Source organism: Vanellus vanellus, assembly GCF_965231255.1.
Source record: "Vanellus vanellus genome assembly, chromosome: 5".
NCBI lineage: Eukaryota > Metazoa > Chordata > Aves > Charadriiformes > Charadriidae > Vanellus > Vanellus vanellus.
Window position 1 is genome coordinate 19,616,754 of NC_138910.1, and position 19,237 is coordinate 19,635,990.

Here is a 19,237-nt window from a genome sequence, read left to right on the forward strand (position 1 = left end):
TATGGGACAAAGCTTAATCCTACAGTTCCTGAAAACAAAAGAAAGACTTGATTTTTATTGCAGCTGGAACAGCTCCTGAATGTTCTGCTAATGCTTACATTTAATATAACATAAGCTACTACGGGTATTCCCTACTAGCTTTTCTTAATAGTAGGATCAGACTCTTAAGTGATTTCAGAAAACACCTGCCAAACTTACACGGTTGAAGCAGAAGACGCTGAACTCAGCGCTTGCTTCTAATTTAGGTTATACCATTACTGAAGTTTTGTTACATGAAGTGTGAATGTGTAGCTTGTGGCTTGAAATTGCTATGTCTGAACTGTATTATTATATTCTGATTGTACACTAGTCAACTTTATTTTTTGGGAGACGAGTGCTTGGCAACTTATTTCATAATGGATTTGTTTTCCTTAAATGAGTGCCTAACTCAACTGTGCGAAAAGCTATACATGACATAGATTTAATCTGCTTGTTGATTTCTGTTACTTTTGTGGCCCACATTACTACAATATCTGAGTCATGTCAGAAGGCTGCTGTACAATAGATGTGTTCTGAGGTTATTCTCTCACCTGATTAGGAATAACCATGTATGTTATTACAATTTTTGTTAATGAAGTGCCAAAAATTAAGGGGGAATTCTCAAAACAAAGGGAAAATATGGTCCCACTTAGGAATTCAATTTCAATATTTACCTGATTTGGAAACCAATGGGAGTTTGGTACCTGAATATGTTCTAAAACTGCGCTCATGGTGCCTAGCATGTTCTTGGCACCGTGTGAAATGGTTTTGGTTCCAGCTTCTATTTCTGCCAGAACACTTCCGTAAATATATGCAAGTATGTGTTAAGAGTATGGGACAACATAATTTTCAATAAAATGAAAATGTTTGTAGCAATAAATCAAAGAGAAATAGAATTATTAGAACAGGATTCATTCCTTTTATTTCAGTTCTGATAGTTTTTCTGTCAGAGCTAGTGTTTGTGAGAGAGAACTATGCTGCAAACTAATTTCAAAGACAAAAAATAAAGGTTAAAAAGCCAAGAAGAAAGATCAAAAACCTATCAGGAAAAATACCCCAATGCCACACCTTTAATAACTGTACTTCAGTGGACTATTTAATGTTTTCTTCATTCTTTCTTCACAGAAATACAGTTTTCCATGCCGATACAGTGTACTGATAAAACTGATGAACAAGCAGAAGAGCTTTTTAAGCCTCGGGTTATAAAGGATATAAATAGAGGTGCATCATGCATCACATCTATCACACCAAGAGGAGTGGGCCAAGATGAGGACAACAACTCTGTAGAATCACTTTCTAAATTTAATGTCAAGTTTCCACCTACAGACAATGACTCTGCTTTCTTGCAGAGCACTCGGGAAAAACCAACAGTTCCTTGTACTGGTATAGCTGAAAACATGCTTCAAGATCATCATTTTAACCTGGAGCACAGAGACCGTGCTGTTAACCTCAGTAAATTGGAACCTAACTCATTTGAAGCTCATGGAGTTGATCTTATGACCTCAGCTTTACAAAGCTTAACTACTGTTGACAAAACAAACCCCTCAAATCATGCAAACATGCCCATAGAAAGTACCCGTGACAAAACATGTTTAAAAACAACAGACACTGGTTTCACATTTGTACCTAAGCACACAAACCAGGGTGTACCTGAAGTAATTTTCTCTTCTTTAGAAGCTGCTGGGACAACCGTCAGAGGTCCTCAACAGGTATCTTTTTATAAATACTGTACATTTCAAAAAATAGTAATGATTCAGACGACCCCTTTGCAAAGATCTTTGAGACAGGATTAATATACTCTATGAGGTATCTCATCAATCTTTTTTTAAGACAGTATCTCTTGTCAGTTCTTCTTCCTGATACTGAAGTATGCATACACGACACTTTTCCAGTGAAAGGGCAGGAATTTAAGCAGAAGTAAGCACTGGATATGCTTGCACAAATTTCAGTTCGTTTAGATAGTAATTGCTTTTACATCTATTTCAAAGCTGTCATTAATCATCAGTTGCCCCTTAAGATTGCTTGCTTTCTACCCTTGATCTCAGTTGAATAGGGCACATAATTTTTTAATTGTTTTTAACGTACAGCAGAGAATATGACAAATGGACTAATTAAAAAGCCGAACAGATAAATACTTCACTGCGGAAAAATGTTCTACTTTTTATCTCAATCTGAGGTATAAACAGCACCCTATTTCTCCCCCCCAAAAAAAGCCTTGAAATTTTTTCTTTATAGTTTAAGCAGTCAAGGAGGAAAGCATATTTATTCTTTCAACTGAAGGGAAGTTCACTAAAATACTTTATTTTAGGTTTATGTAGGCACTTTGGGCTTGAATTTCAGTTAATAGCTACTCCATGGGAGCTTCTGAAAACAAGGCCCAGTTGCTGTAATACATAAAAACATTTCAGCAGGTTCTAACAATCACGTCTCTAATACTTTGCTTTTTTGGTGTAACATCCTGTCTCAACTGAAATTGCTGGCAAAATTATTATGGACCTTTATGGACTGTTTTTTTACATCACTGTGGCTTTTCTCACACCTTGTGAGGGGACAGCTTTTCAAGAATAAGCAAAGAGTGATATTTAGGAATTCTGTGAGGGTGGATTTGGCATATTTTTACTATTTACATTGATGTCATTTTGTGTTCTTTGCTAAAGACAAGGTGCATGCAGCAGAAGAGCTTTACCTCTCAATTTGGCCACTGCATGACATGCAAAACTAGCATTTGGAAAGCATTTGTAGGGCACGATAGCTTTGATGTTTTCTTCTCCTAAAACATACCCGGTCTGGTTTAATTTTCTATTGCGAACCAGTTTTGGACAAAAGGTTTAAAGCGTGGTAAGTTTGCTGTTCTTCATCATCATATTTTGAACTATAAGCCTGATTTTTCAAAATGTATTTTAATTATCTATTTGTAATGTAGGAGATCTCAATTCTATAACAAGTTACTAATCACAGGTTTTATTGTGCTTTACTTTGTTGGATCCTCAGTTAAAGTTGTGACTGAGTTAAACAAATGAAACCATTTATTTTATCACTGGTAGAATTCCTGTGGAGCTGTGAAACACTCACTCTATTGCTTGTTACTGTCCTCTTTTTCTGTATTCCCTCTCCAGCTTGTTCTTTTACTAGTTAGTCTGTGTATTCATTTTTCAATAGGTGGCACCCTGCATTGTATATTACAGCAAGTGAAACAGCTGGTATGTGATTATAAATTGATAGGAGAGCATGCAGCTTAAAAAGTAGAAAAGAACTGTGGTTGAATAGCAATAAGCCTTTGGTTTGATCATTGGTATTTCTGCAAAATAAGGAGATTAATTTGGAACCATTATTTAAAATGTAAATTATCTACTTTGTGGGGAAAATATAATAACGCTAACACTTGCAGAAAAGAAAGGCAATGGTGAACTGTTTCAGTATTTGTAAGTCATATCTACAGTAGCACTGTAGAACATATATTGATTAAAATGTTATATCTTATCCAGAAGCTTGTTTGAAACAAGCCAGTATTATTTTAGGATCCATTAAATATAGTCTGTGTATATCAGTATTTTTAAACATCCATCACCTTTATTCAGCTGCCTTCAAAAGAGTTTTTTAAGTATTTTTCCCAGTGAATTGGACGCAGCTTTAGTTTTTTTCTGACTGTTAAGTGTGCTAGAGATTTGATTCACAGATAATATATATGTAGATTAAAATACTGATGTTTTTAAAAAGTTACTTGCATACATGCCCTTTCTAAGGGGTAGTTACACTGCTTACAGCTTCCATCATCCCTGCCACTGGTGAAGCCCCAATAGGGATGAATTATATACCTGATTTTTTTTTCTCTAGTGTAGATAAAACTTTCAAGTATTTACTACATATGTTAACTTATAAAATGGAAAACCCCATAAATGCAATAGATTTGGCAACAGTAAGTTCTTGGAACTGCTCTCAGTTGCTGTAATAAATTTAGCTCTTTCCTTCTATGTGGATACTAAATGTGAAAACTCAGTACTGTTTTCTTAGGATGTAACTTTTTAAAAAAACATGTGACTGAAAAGAGCAGCAGATTAAAATAAACATGGATATTAGTGGACCTAGGATTTTACAAACTACATTTAACTGAGACTTGCATATAGATGCATGTGTTTATTGGTATTCACAGTTTGAGGGGGCTGTTTCCACCAAAAATATTTCTAAGAATGTTCATGATTTTAAAAGCAAATCGATAGTCTATTGATCTTACCCTGAATATTAATGTTTTTGAAACAGAACATCTGTTTAAATAGATCCCTGCTCTGAAAAGCATATTAAACACATGTTTAACACTCAAAAGAAAGAAATGGAAGTTAAGTGCCTACTCAGTGGGTTGCTCCCCGTGTCGTGCTTCCAAGATTAGAAATTTTACTATACCCTTTATGGGGTTTTTACAATACTATTTAATCTTTTTTTAAATGGTGCTTTAAATCATAAGATACTAGAAACAAGTAATTCTAAGCACATTTCTGTAGGGATGTTTAAGTGTGTTGGTGTCTAGTAGATTTAATATGCAATTTACACCAGCAACATACAATAAGTAGACTCTTTGAGCTGAAAAAAGTGGTGTGATTGCACTTAATTACTAATTAGTCAATTTAATTATATGGATTGCTGACCATAATGAAAGACAGTAAATCTGCTATTGCTATCTGATAAGCTAAACACTGTTTAAATAGGGAATAGACGGGAAATTGACTGCAAGAAGTTTAGCTTGTTTAAAGATGAGGTTTAACTGCTATGAGAGCCAGGTTAGTTGTACAGTGAGTTACCACAGGAAGAATAAACAATAGATTCTAACTATTTGGCATGATGAAATTTGAATTACAGCTGAAAATTAAAACTCTTGGGTAAGTATCAATAGCAAGAAATTTAAAACTTCTGAAGAAACTACTTTCTAAAGTATTCTCGTTTGCCTTTCCATGTGTGAGTGAAGCAAGAGAGAAGAAAACTGAGCCAAAAAAACTGTAGGGTGCTCTCCTCTTCTAGGTTCCATCCCCACATAGAGCTCATACCAGCTTGCTGCCATTCTGGCTACTTTGCAGTCACAGCAGCGTGCATTTAGTTTTCAATTTACTCAAAACTTAATCATCCTGGCCGTATAACTTAACTATGTATTTTATCTTGTGTTGCTAATATTTAAAGTAATGAAACTTAATTTTTAACTTTACTTTGAAAACTGATAGAAGACTTTTTGATTCCTGGTCGATATGATACTAAACAATTAGTGTACACTCTGACTTAAAGTATGTTTCGGGCTGAAATCCCTTGAACTCTCACATCAGGTAAGCAGACTTGCTGGCTTTAAACTAACTAGCTCAGGGACCAAGAGCAGTACAGCTGCAGAACCAAATTTAGCATGGTTTACAGAACTGCCTGAATACATGGATAGGTATTCAGGTAGTCCCATTGAGTTTGATGCTGTCATGGCAGAAGGAATCCCAAAACAGACTGTTTGAGACACATTTACACTAAAAGGCAGTGAAAGCTTGTAAGTAACTTAAGCCATATGACATTACTCTGGTCATTTTGTAAGTAAACTGAAAACTAGTTACATGTCAAGAAAAACAGAAATAAAATATGACTCATTACTAACTGTAAAAGAAACATTTTATTCTAAGGTAAAAATGTGTTTTCTCATTTCTGTTTAATGGCTAATGTGTACTATGGCTCCTACAGGAAAATATTGAAATGCGAAGTTAAAGAAAAGCCTTAATATTTATCAGACTGATATTACAGACTTTTGCTTATACCAATATTTATCATTAATAGATACCAAGGCATTTTAAATGTTTGCAAGAATAGTATGTTCACAGAACGTTAAAAAATCAAAGTCCAATCTTTCTTTTCTTAAATTAGAACTTTCTAGTTAATATCTCTGTCCAGGCAGGTGCAGAGGACACTTAGTTTAAAGAGGCGGATATTTTTTTATATAAATATAAACCACAGCATAATGTAAACCACATTGTAAACCACAGCAATAATCATTTTCTTTTTCTTTTAGCTCATTTGGCAGCCTCGAGACAATGATTTGTTGGCACAAGCTTATACAGACTCTGAACTGAATCAGTGTGGAATATGTGAATTCTGTCGAGAAGTTTTCCCACCATCTATAACATCTAAGGAAGATTTTCTTCGGCATCTGAATTCCCACTTTAAAGTAAAGTCTTAATGTTTGAGAATTCAATGGATTGCTGGTTTTGCATATGTTTGATTTTTTTTTTTTATTCAATAGATATGCTAAGAATTTAAGAATTAAGACTTCTTATAAATAAGAACTCATGACTTTTTTTTGTCACATAAGCACATTTTTAATTGTCCTTTGACAAGCTAAAATGAAACTAAGTCACTCGGTACTGTAATTCACATTACTGCTTGTTATGCTTCAATATTACCTTTGAGAGTGATGCTAAACACCTTTTTTCTTTTTTTTTTTTTTTAATTAATCATTGCCTGAATAAGCCCAAAGTCACGGTTATATTTATGAGTGCAGACTTGCAGGATTAATGCCTTAATCTGGCTAGGGAAATTGGTGTAATGCTAGCATTTTTTTCTCAGTATCCAGTGATGTGATTATGTTTTCCTTGAAGTAACAGGAAAAGAAGTAGGCTCTCATTTTTCATTTCTGTTACCAAATTTCCAAATTTAACTTACAATAATGAACCTCTTAATTCAGATTCTTGTAAAATCATCACAGTAACTGAATGCCAGGTGTGCCAAAATTAGGATAGGCTTGTTCACTAGTAACATAAATGAATGGTTGACTTTCCCAGATGAATTGTTTCCTAGAGAGAGTAATCAAACACAGCACATAAATGACCCTTTTGCCAAAATGTAACAGTAACAATTTTATGGATATTTGTTACATGTTATTAAAAAAAAAAAAAAACAAACAAAAACAACTATCTTGTTCATGTACCATTCTAGCATTAATAATTAGTAAAAATACTTTCATGGAAAAGTTTATATTAGTATGAAGGACAGAGTGAGAAAAGGTTAAACTTTTCCTAAAGCTAAGAATACCAAAGATTATTTCCCTTTCTTTCTGATCTGCTATGAAGGATTGCTCAAGTCTGTTACAGCCTAGAAAGGAAAGGGAAAAACCTAATCACACAGATCTCAGTGACTTCATTTTTAACCTGAATATGCTTAGTGGCTTTCTCAATGCAATTTAAATTTCTGTTTAGTTGAAACATTGCATTCTGATAAAGTTTGCACATTTTCTGGATTTATTGGTATCAAATTAAAAGGGGGGGGTTACTATGTAATTTACATTAATGATAAAGGGTGACATGGAGCTTTTTGCATTCGAACTGAATATAGGTTTTAGTCCTGATATTTGATAATTAGCATTAATATTTTCATAGCAGCAAAGCACAACAGTTTCTCTTTTTAAAGATTTGTTCACAGGTGATCAATTTCTGGAAGAAGTAACACCTGCATAATTTTTAGAAATGGATTTTTCTACTATTATTTTCTCTATTTTAAACATCTCGTGTTTGTGACTAGCTGTCAACAGAGTGTACTGTAATAAACAGCAGTGTACAGTGCATGTCTGCTGCATGACCTGCAGAAAGAGTTTGTTGCTATGATCGTCTCTACAGCCCGGCGGGTGCCCAGCGCTGAGGCGGGTAGGTGCATCCCTGGGCTCGCCGTGCGAAGGACCTCCCCGGAGAGCACGGCTGGGGGTGGTTCCTGGGAGAGGCAGAAGTTCCAGGATTGGGAGGAGAGAAGGGAATTCGCACATCTCCAGCCAGCCCGACACAAAACCGATTTGTCCTCTCAACCGTGAAATTCGAGCTCAGGAGCTCACGTTATTAAGAGCTGATCAAACTGCGAATCGCCTTTAAAGAAAATAAAGTCATCTGCCCGTGTCATCCCCCCCCCATGCATGGACGCGTTTTCCCCATGAGCTCTCCTGCTGGCAAGGAAAGGCAGGGAAGGGAAGGGGTGGGAAGGGCAAGACAGGGAATGGAAGGGGTGGGAAGGGCAGGGAACCCTGCGCCGAGCCGAGCCCTGCGCTGGGCCGCGGTTCTTTGTTGGTGGAGGCAGCCTGCCTCCCTCCCCGCTCCACCTCAGAGCTGGGCATCCCCTACGGCCAGGGCGGGGCGGGGGGGGGGGACGACACATGGTTGTCCAAAGCCTCCTCGACCAGCAAGAACCCATCCATCTCCCGCTATGAGAGTTCCTGCCTCCTGCGGCGTCTTAGGAAGCCGTTGAATTCGGTGTGCTTAAAACTACTGTTGCCTGAGGGCGTCCAGATAGGCTGACCGATCAGAGACCACTGCGAGGGGCACCAGTCTGGTTTATAAATAAATAAATAAATCTATCTCACGCTAAGCAGTTGTGAGCGACTTGAAGTGGGAGGTGAGTGCGGTCCCCGAGTGGGCCCCACTCATACAGCTTTCCTGGCGGAGGCTGCTGCTGCCAGCAGGGACATCTGTTTGGTTGCACTCACCAGAGGAGGCTCAGTACTCCTCCCCTCCGCTCCCCCTTCCGCACAAGCTCAACTCGGCAGAGGAGGTTGAATCCAAATGGGAAGTGGGATTTCATTAAAAATAAAAATAAAAATAAAAATAAAAATAAAAATAAAATAATAAATCTGGGAAAGGAAGCGGAACTTGAGAGGGAAGAAAGCGCAGCAGACTCGTGCCAAGGTGTACTACCGAATTCCTCCTCTGCCAGGGCCAGCGGAGCCCTCCCGGGGCAGCCCCGGGGCCGAACCCGCTGTCGACGCTCCCGTCCGGGCTCACTTGTCCCGCCGCCCCGCGTCCTTATAGCCGGTGTTCGTGGGAACTCTAGTTCGGACTTGAAAGCAAGGAAGCAAACCGCTCCCCTTTCCTATCTGGGGGGGTTCTGAGGGGCACGCGGTGGCGGTACGGCTGCCTCAGCCTGGTGCGAGGGCTCGGTGCCGGCGGCCGGGTACAACACACGTAGCTCCTCTGTCTCCCCGGCTAACTCGACAGCTGCTCGTAGCTCCAGTAATTAGATTGTCAGTGCTTGTTAGAGGAGAGGAAAACGCTCCTATGACAGATTCCACGAGTCCTCTGTTTTTTAAGATCTCGCAGAAATCACCAGAGCATTAACCGGGATCTCTTATTTCTCTGGAATCAGAAAGGAAGAAGTTCCCTCTGCCATCTCGCACTCCAATCAGAGCTCTCTTCCGACTCCCATGAAACACAGTGAATCACTCTAAGAGGCTCAGGAGAAGTTATCTTCCTTCCCTGCCTACCCAGGAGGAAGAGAGAGCTTCCTGGCCGTGTGAACTTACTTTTAAAATCCCCTCCTCGTATTGCTGAATTTAACTAAACGGATAACTCAACAGACACGCAGTCTTTTCTCCATTAACTGAGCGGAGGAGTCGCTCCACACACGATCCTTCCCCGTCCGAGATAATGTTAGTTCAGGGGATGCTCAGGGGAGGCTGTTCCCCCTTACGAACAAAAAGCACTGGAGGATCAAGCCAAGATGCTCCTACCCCCACCCGTGGTTCACTCAGCAGATGAGACTCAGAGGAGGCGATTTCTTTTCCTCCTTACCGTACATTCCCCTTTCCCCCGCAATCATACAAGGTTAACTCAACAGAGGAGTCTCAATCCAAATGGCAACTGGGATTGCATTTAAAAAAAAAAAAAAAAAAAAAAAACTGAAGGAAGGGGGAGAAAAAAATCAGAAATAGGGAAAGAAAAGAGAAAAAGCAGCAGGCTGATTACGAGGTGTCAAAACTGCCAGGAGCAAGAAGGTGATAGCAATCAGGGGTGAGAAGAGTGCGCCATTCGTGCGGGGCAGCTAATTATCCGTCTCATTTGAGAAGAGCAGCATTCGAGGCAGCAGCGTTCGCCTGCTGAACGGTGACAGATTGGCGCGGAGGAGAGGGGAGGTGTTAAAACAATGGAGCCGGGCTTGCGAGCGCTGCTGCATGCTAATCAGCCCGGCCTCCTTCCTTCCTTCCTTCCTTCCTTCTTATCTATCCCTCCCTCCGCCTGCCTGTCGCGATCCCTCCTTCTCGCTGGCCGCATGGCAAGCCCAACACAGGCCCCTCCGCAGCAGGCAGCACCGCGCCCGGCATAGGTGGTAACCCAGAGAAGGTCCCGGTGGGACCCGGCGGCGGGGTGGGCAGCACCCGGGGGGATGTGGCAGGCTGGTGGATATCAGTGGTAGATTTCAGACCTCGCCCTTGGTGCCCAAGCTTCCAGGAGCCCGTCAGTATGCGTCCCCGCGAGGGGCAGAGGCGAGGAGCTCTTTGTACAAGTCCTGTGGGTTCCTTACACTGACATCCCGGCTCCCTCTTCCCCGCAGGAGGACAGACGATAGCCGGCAGCGCAGCGGTGCTGCCTAGGGAAGCCCCGGAGCGGGCCCACGAAGGCGAGGGAAACGCAGAGCTGTGCCAATTACTGATGGGCTTCAGGGGCTCCGTTGCCCTCTTAGCTCTGCACAGTGGCTAGAGTCCGGACTGCTGAACATGTTGTAAGCAAGTTGTACGACCTCTCTTCCGCCGCTGCCTTTTGCCTGTCGGATCGCTTGGCCTTGCAAGCCTCAATGACCACACGTACCCAGTTTGCACCCTGTGAGGAGGTACAAAAAGGGCTGACCTTGCCTCGGACCAGCAACAACCCTTCCCACTTACAAACAGGGTCTGCAGAGAGAGGAGAGGTGCCTTGCGTGGGATCACTTTGGCCCCAGCTTTCCCAGAAAGTCCATGCTCTGCGGGACTCAGAGGGCAGAGCGTGGCCCCAGAGCGATAGCAGCGCAGCTACAGCGAGTGCTCGGCTCTGCCAGGAGAAGCAGAGGAATGAGCGTTGGAATGTTTACTCTCCAATATTTCTCAGTTTCCATTCCATCCTGCCCTGAAAGATTTCTGATTACTATACACTTCAAAATAGTATTTATTACAGATTTACATAATCTGTATGTTTTATGTTAAGGGAATAACACATTGATGCTGTACTACTGAAAGGAGTTAATCTAAACTATGTAGTGTCTGCTATAACAGAGTTCCAACTAAAACATATCCTTGTTTCCTGGCACTGACAAGTAACACATATCCAGAAGGACACTGCCCGGCACATTAGGTAAGCTGCCAGGTGAAGCCATTGCTCGACTCCTGAACCTTCACTGGGTTTTGGATCAGCACTCGAGAAAATTAAATGATATGCGTCTCTGTGTAACCTCCCATTTAATTTAACAAGTGTTATTTCAAATAGCATGTGCCTGTTTTATGACAGGATTCATGCCGGTAAGCAAACACTGAAAAGGATTAAACTGTTTTAGGCCTGAGGTAAGCAGCGTGATAACTCAGGTTGAACACTATTTAAAATAGATTCGAGTGCATGTATGGCTAGGCGGTAGTAATAGCGTTTAAATATTGTTATTCTAAGTCTGTCGTTAAGTGTACTTGATGAGATTGTCCATGAGCATACAGATGGTGAGATTTTCATGCTTCTGTGGCATACTGACATCTCAGGCTGTAAAAATAAATTCCCAGATCGCTGCAATACCTAAGAAGCAGAAAAATACAGTCTACCTTAATGCTCAGCATTGGAGTGCTTTGCGTTTTAAGAGATTTTGTAACACTAGATACACAAGTTTGTGCAAATCGGGAATACTGATTTAATGGATTTACAATATAAAGCACAGTTCAAGATGACTTCTGTATCCTTTTTTAAGGAGATTGTTTTTTCTGTGCTTCTGAATTTAGACATGGGGGTATGGAGATAAAAACTTGTCTTTCTTTGCTATTATCTGTAATAATTTTTTTAAACTGTACATAAGGATGAAAGGAGTAACTGACTTCTCATTAGGTCAAGGTTACTTTTCATTAAAAGATTCTTGGATTGTTTCTTATTCCACATAATTTTCCAGGCTAGTATCAAATTATTATGCTATTTTGATGCTATATGCTGCACCGAAAAGGTATTTGCGTCGAAGATGAATGCTGAGATATCTTCTCGAGTATAATAATCACTTTTTTTCCTGCCTAAAAAGCCATGGTGTGGATTGATCCGTGCATCAGCCTGATCAGCCTGGAAACCCACACTGACACTGCTCATAAATAGCTGGGCTAGGGCACCCCTATTGGTTAATGGCTGGCCGCAGACAAGGTGCTGTGCTTATCAAGGTCTCTGAGCTGACCGAATTAAAAATTTTAAATAGATATATATAGCAGGGTGATATGGTGAAAATGAGCTAAAAGAAAAACATTTTGCAGAGACAAGTACGTGCTTTTAAAAGGTTTAAAATATTCAATTGGTGAAAAAATAACTACTTGTAAAAACGTGTGTATTTTCATTATGCTTAATTTGCCATTCAAAACAAGTTTTTCTTAATAAGCTCTATTGTTTCTATCTGTTTTGTGAAATGTAATACGTGTGAGACAGAAAGCAGACTCGGAATGTGAATGAGTCCTGTTTTCTCTTTCTCTCTTTCTTTCTATCGTTTTTTAAATACAACTTTATTCATATTCACAGACGTCTTTAAGTCGAGAAAAGGATTAATGGAAGTGGCATGGCATTCCTGAGGTCATGATCTGAAAAGACGAAACATGAAAGCTTATCCGCTAGTCTTTTCCTATATCTTATTCCCGTGCAATATAAAAGTCTCCATAAGCATTCTACGGTTAATAGTTATGTTTTCGCTCTCAGCAGTGACACAAGCTTTGTCAGGTTTTCGCTGTTTGCATAGTCCTTTAAAATACTTTAATAAATGACTCGTTGTTTTAAAAAATCGCCACACTATCACCCGAGTAAAAACATCTATATCCTCCCAATCTTGCAGTGTCAAAAAGTATAGTCTCTCAGGGCAAAAGGTTACGGAGCCTTCATAAAGGTTTCCCATCTGTCATCAAGCGCGACATCAAGCCCTCTAGGTGCTGTGAAAATGATTTTCTCCGGAATTCTCCAGCCCAAAGATGCCATCCTCTTAATTACAAGCATTTGAGATCAGGAACGCCACTGAATTCCCTGGAGATTCACAGAAGATATGCAAAAATAAGCTCTTCTCTTGCTCGCCTGCCAGGGCTTCTGTACCTGCCCACAAGCTAGTCGGCTCATTTGCTAGGTAATGATGGATGAACCAAGGCAGCCCGTGCAGCTGCACTGCCACCCCTCCTGACAATACTGATATGCTGCCGTTGAAAGTTTCTTCTTTATAATTGACCGCCAGCAAAGGGGTGAGAAATAACGTTCTATTTATTGTTTTTATTGATTAACTGCCCTTCTCGCCATCACAAGGCTCCTGTACACGGGTTACTCACGCACACGGGATAACGGAATGAAACAAGTCGTGGAGATCGCGGACTGTGAGACTGTCAGAACATCTGCTTACAACAGGTGCCCTGAAAAGCCGCACTAACTATTCCTGGGGTCAGTGTGCATGCAAAAGAATATACGTACAGACGGGGCGTGGAGTCGAGCCTTTGTGTGACAAGACCGTGCCTGCACAGCAGAAACTGAGCCTCCGCTCGGGCGAGAATCCTACCTACAAATGTCCATTAGCACTTTTTCCAGGGGTGACAACCAGGTGAAAGGCCATCCGACCCATCAATTTATCAACAGTCGGGCGTTGGAGGTTTCTGTTGGGCTAAAGGGATCACAGCAGTTGTAGGAGGAGGCACAGAGTGGGAAGTGAGCAGGAGAAAAATACCATTGTAGTCTTACGCCAAGTTCTCTTCCAGTACAGACCAGACCAAGGGAACTAGCTGGCTTGAGCGATACTGTTCAAAGCGCGCGTAGACCTGGTGATGGATACGTCTGGAGAGGCTCTGATAGTGTTGCCAATCCGAGCAGTGTAGACTACATTTTTAATATGTGGAAACATGTACATAACTCTGGACATAAGGGTGGGGGCGTAAAAAAGTCACGTCCAAGCTCAATAGGAGCACGGGAGAGAAACCTCGGGCTCCATGCCATCCGAGATGTGAAAGCCCACGGAGACTTCAGCAGCCAAAATCGCATACACTGATTTTTTAATAGAGTTCTCATCCATGTGTCCATTTAACTGCAGTTGATACAGATCAAATAAGCTTGTTACTTATAGATTCCCAGTTGCCTAAAGTGGTACAAGACGGTAGCAACAGGAATATCCCTAATTAGAACGGATTCATCTGATTTCTTTATTCAGTGAGTTTAGTGTCCCTAAGTATTCGAAGAATGATAACAGTCTTCCTGCATAAAGCCGCCAGGTTTAGCCCTTCTGCCCAGGGAACAGGAACAGCGGGTTTCCTGCTACCATTAAAACTTCCTTTCATTCTTCTGTATCATTTCTGAAATCTCCTTCAGCGTACTACTCCCTGCATTTCTCCAAAGTTTTTACTTCATATAATTTTGTGTGTACGCACACGCATTTCGGCAAGATAAATCACGTAGCTGGAAAATAATACGAAATATTACACCAGTTGGTCATGAAATAGCTTTCTACATCTTAGTAAGGTTTAAGAGTCGTCATCTTAAAATTCACTTTCTGTAGCGATAACTTGGAATTACATGCCATGATTGCAATTGTAACTATTTGAAGACACGTGTAGTAATCTGTGAATGTTTCTTCTCAGAGAAGAAAATGCTGTATGCTTTACAAATGCTTTTAAAGTTAATTTAGTTTTACGTGATATTTTTTACTATTTAAACGCGTGCGTGTGGCTCCTTCATACAAGTCTTACCGACCTGCGCACGAAAGAGGCGAGATAAGCGCTACCCGCAGAGAGGACCCGATACTGTAAACCTTTGTGCGTCCGAAGTTTCATCCAAAGCTCTGTTGTGGCAGGCGGATACGGGGACCGACGGTTAAGTGTGAAAAAAGACCAGTACAGATGTTATTAGCGGAGAGCCAGTAGTCATGCGTTCAAGCTCACAAGCCCGTTAAAACGTAATGGGCGAAACTGCAGTAAGCATTTATAAGTTAGACTTGCTTTTTATTTCATGTAGAATACCAGGAACGCCAAGAAATGCCCGTCCGGCCCGAAGACGCTGTAAGCACAGAAAGAAAAGGCAGTCCCTTCAGCTTTTTTCGACCTCACCATCCGCTGGAAAATGGATGCAAGACCTGGAACGTGATGGGATTCTCAGAACTGCCAAACCTCTTTGGGCTTCAAGGGAGTTGTATGGCCAACAAATCCAGCTCCACTTTGATTTTAGTCAGTCTATCAAGGAGAAGAGATTACCAGAATGGCAGAAGAGCAATTACCTAACCCTTTGCGTGAGGGTAACAAGATGATAAGGATGATAAGACTCCCACAGCATTTCAGAAGGTCCATATTTCCCACTGGGCCTAAGTGACTTTTCCATTAAAGGGTGAAGAAAATGGCTATTATAAGAAAATGCCAGTGCAGAAATTGTTACTATATAACAGGCTGGTTGCATCTTTTGATAAAGAGTTTGTAGGAAATAACTCAGAGTGTAGACTTACTGGCTTGCTGCCCTCAAAAACGGTCCCTTTCCTTTTATGATATTTCCGAGACCAAGCTAAGAGGGCATTAGCTTTTTTTTAAACAAAAAGTTCGCGGCGTGTGTGGGTGTGTTTGTGCTGCGAGGGGAAGTTTCTTCCTTTAAAAATAAAACTGTTTCTTGGACTTTTTTTTTTTTTTAACCAAGGCTAAAGGGACACGTCCCCTTCTTTGTCTTCAGAATAAATGGCAGAAAGTTCGAATCTTCTCGCTTTCTCTTCCCAAAATAAACGCCTTGTTACGATTAGATGTGTGGTGCCCTAAAAAAAAAAAAAATGAGCAATAGCTTTTAGGTCCAAGCATGCACAAAAAAAAAAAAAATTAAAAATGTCTTTGAAGAAGCAGACTAATCTCAACCTTTATAGTTAGAGTCGCAAAGCTGCAGTAAAATACCGTTAAACTGTGTTCTTAAAGTTTTATTCGGTGGCATTTTCTTAGGTTAATTGTGTTCGCGATGAGGGGATGCTGTGAGCAATAACGCACCTCCCATAGGGACCCGTGCCTGAGAGTGCTGGTGATTAGTTGAGCTGCCATGCCTAGTAGATCAGAGGCTGGGATGTACAGTGGACTGACTTTACCGTCTTATTTAAATGTGATGATTTTCTCATTTGTTGCATTGTTTGTATTAATACGAATATCTTGTTATGTTTGTTTTGTCTCCTGGGAGCCAATAAAGCTGTGAAGTTTTTCTTTACACCAAATGCAGCTCTACGGGCGATCAATCAATGGGTAGTTTTTGGATAATCTGCGAGAGTGAGAAATCTAATAAAGCAAGCAACTAAAAAAGGAAAACAAAGTCTATTTTCTGTTAGGTTAGCTACGTCAGGAGTCAGGCTTTCCACCATGCCTTTATAAGATATTTAAACAGCTACATTTAACTATCAGGGCAGCACCTCGCTAAATTAACTCGCTGGCGTATAAAGGAAAAAGTTTAGACATCGTGACCTCGGCAGCAATGTGGGTGACTTAACTCTTACAATTAAATTTACTTTGACACTTGCATTTCTCCCCACCTCCTCCTCCGCAGTGGTATATGAAAATACACTAAGGCGAAATAGGGACCAATCATGAAGTGAGAGAACAAATAAGTGAAATTTTAAAATTACTGGTGCTTTCCCATACCAGGTATAATGTTAAGAAATAGGTAGACAAATACGATATAGTCAGCTTCTAGGTCGCAACAAGGTCCATAGGAAATCGTGGCACTTAATTTCAAGACAGCAGTTCTCTTATCACAACAAAATGAGTTATAAACAGATCAAAATAACAATCTGAATTATCTAGCATTAGTGGCTGAACTGAACAGCCCCAGATTACGTGATGAATTGTAAAATTGCAGTAGCATTGTTTTGGAATTGCTAATTAAAAAATAAGTAAACCCCCATGACTCTGGATATGACAACTGAAAATACCCACAAATTATTTAATAAATGAAGCGTCTAACAACTCTAACACTTCCTGCTCGCCTTGTTAATAAATGTAATTTGAGGTAGATTTAAAAAATCTCCCATCTAAACAGTGAATTCATTACGCGACGTTCAGATCTCCAGATGCCTATGGACTCCTCGGAATTAGGTGTTAAATAGACAAAAGTGAACCAAACTGCCTTTAAAAGCACAGCATGACCATGTAATTCTTTTTCCAGTTTGTGGTAAAAAATGATGAAACTTCTTTCCAAGTAGCTATCACCCAGATTTAGTGTGAAAAGTAGTGTAATTGTAATTCACGCCATCAGGGTCTATCACTGATAGACTATCAGCTGTTCTGTAGTTAGGAAGGCTTTCTTTTCAAATAGGAAAGCTGCCAAGTGCTCTGTGATACCTCCAGCAAGCTTATCGGATGGAAGATCGGAGCCAAAACAGCAGCTGCACACATATGCAAATTGGCAATTAATAGTATAACATTCTGGGGAGGATTTTTTTTTTTTTTTTAATATGGGAAAGTATAGCGGAGCTACCTTAATATTAACCTTAACAGTGACAGGGAACTTCTTGCCTGAGCGGCCAAAGAATAATTACCCTCTGGAGAGACTTTCACTCTATTACTTTCTTCCTTCACACAAAGATCAAAGCTTTGTTGTCCTGCCGAGTTTGTCTCCATCATGAAAGTTAACTTCAGGCGACAAAAAAAAAAAAAAAAAAAAAAAAAAAAAAAAGTAAGAAAAAGGGGGATACCTTGCAGCTTCAGCTCTCGGAAGCAGGGAAACATGGCAATTCGCGCTTCCCTCCGCCTCCGCGCCCCCCCAATGAAAAAAAAAAAAAAAAAAAAAAAAAAGTTTGGTCATTTTGTTTTAGTTTAGGATGCTTACCCTGTTCCCTGAAAAGATGTTCAGGTCTACATGGAACTCTTAGGACTCTGCATTTGTTATGGATACTCTAATCAACGACAAAGTAATTGAAAGGATTAGTTTTATATATTTTCCCCAGCCTGCTGCAGCAAACCAGCTTGCTTTATTTAGCCCAGCGTGTATGAATACAAGACTCCCAATTAATGCAGTTGCTTGCTTTAGTCAGAACATTGCCTTTCAAAGGATCCTCACATGATCCTTTTCTTCTAATAGCAGGCTGGAGCTGGAAAGGCTTTGCAAGGCTGCTGCATTTCACACCAGCCCGTCCCCAGCGCTTTCCCCACTGTCTGTCTCTTCTAGGACAGGCGTGGGGTGATTAGCTAATGTTTTCGATAATCTGTGAATTCTTAATAGTCTTATTTTCACGAATAAAGATCTCAGCGCGTTTAGGATTAGGAAGAAAAAGCGGATTCTCGGCGAAGGCAGGCCAGGGAGTTTGCTCCTCTCCGGGAGCAGGTGCCTGTGCCGCAGCCCGCCGTGCGGCGCAGCCTGCCTCCGACCGCCGCCGCTTCTGCCGTCTTTTCCCGCTGTCACTTCCACTCCCATCCTAATCCTTTTCCATTTTATTACTCAGTAATTGCATGTTTAGTTGAAACACCTTTGTGTTCCTAGACTTCAGTTCTATTTCGGTTGCAAACAGAGGCTGTTTCGGCAGGCGATGCAGAGGCGCAGCGCGATGTCACCCCCAGCCGCCGGCAGCCCAGCGCAGCCCAGCGCGGCCCAGTACAGCCCAGCGCAGGCACGGCGGGCCAGCCGGCCCCGCGCCGCCCCGCAGCAGCTGCTGCTGCCGCCCAGCCCAGGATTGTTGTGCCTTACTGCTTCCTCAGCCACGCAACGGCCTGAAATCTGACTGCCCCCTCCCCTCTTTCTTCAAAACAGGCTTTCCCTTTCCGAGTCCAACGGCGGCTTTCTAAATAGCACCCGCTAATTCAGTCAGAAAAATAAAATGTATTTGGATTTAGAATATAAATCTTCACCGTTCTGTTCCATGATCAAATCAATATCGCACACAAGTTAGAGAAAAGTGGGGAGATAAACAGACCCGTACGTCCTGGTTTTCAGCCGGAACTGGAATATATACACATTTATCTTCACAGATCCTTAAAAAGTCAGATCTTTGAGAGGACAATTTTTCTTGAAACACTAGGATCCCAAAGGCAGAACGATATAAATCCTCACCTAGAGTCGACTACAGCAAAAGGAAGACTGGCTTGACTAAAATATTAATTTGACCGGACACACACAGGAAAATCTGCTTGTAGGGTATGCAATAAGCAGTATTTACATTCGGATGAAGTTCCCATCTCCGTGCTTGTCTGGATTATTATTTGAGATGCCTTTTCCAGATTGCAAACACTTCTTCAATACCTTTGTTGATCCACTCTTTTATTTTCTCCAGTGTCTCGTAAACACAT

General features: G+C 41.0%; 1 protein-coding gene across 1 annotated transcript in view; it reads left to right on the forward strand.

Moving 5' to 3' along the window:
• TANK (TRAF family member associated NFKB activator) overlaps positions 1 to 7,897 on the forward strand; it is a 29,926-nt gene extending 22,029 nt beyond the window's left edge. Inside the window, exons 9-10 of the mRNA XM_082483475.1 lie at positions 1,144 to 1,727; positions 6,044 to 7,897. Coding sequence (XP_082339601.1) covers positions 1,144 to 1,727; positions 6,044 to 6,211 — 752 coding nt within the window. The 3' untranslated portion in view covers positions 6,212 to 7,897. The remainder of the gene's footprint in view (positions 1 to 1,143; positions 1,728 to 6,043) is intronic.
• Positions 7,898 to 19,237: the final 11,340 nt, after the last annotated feature.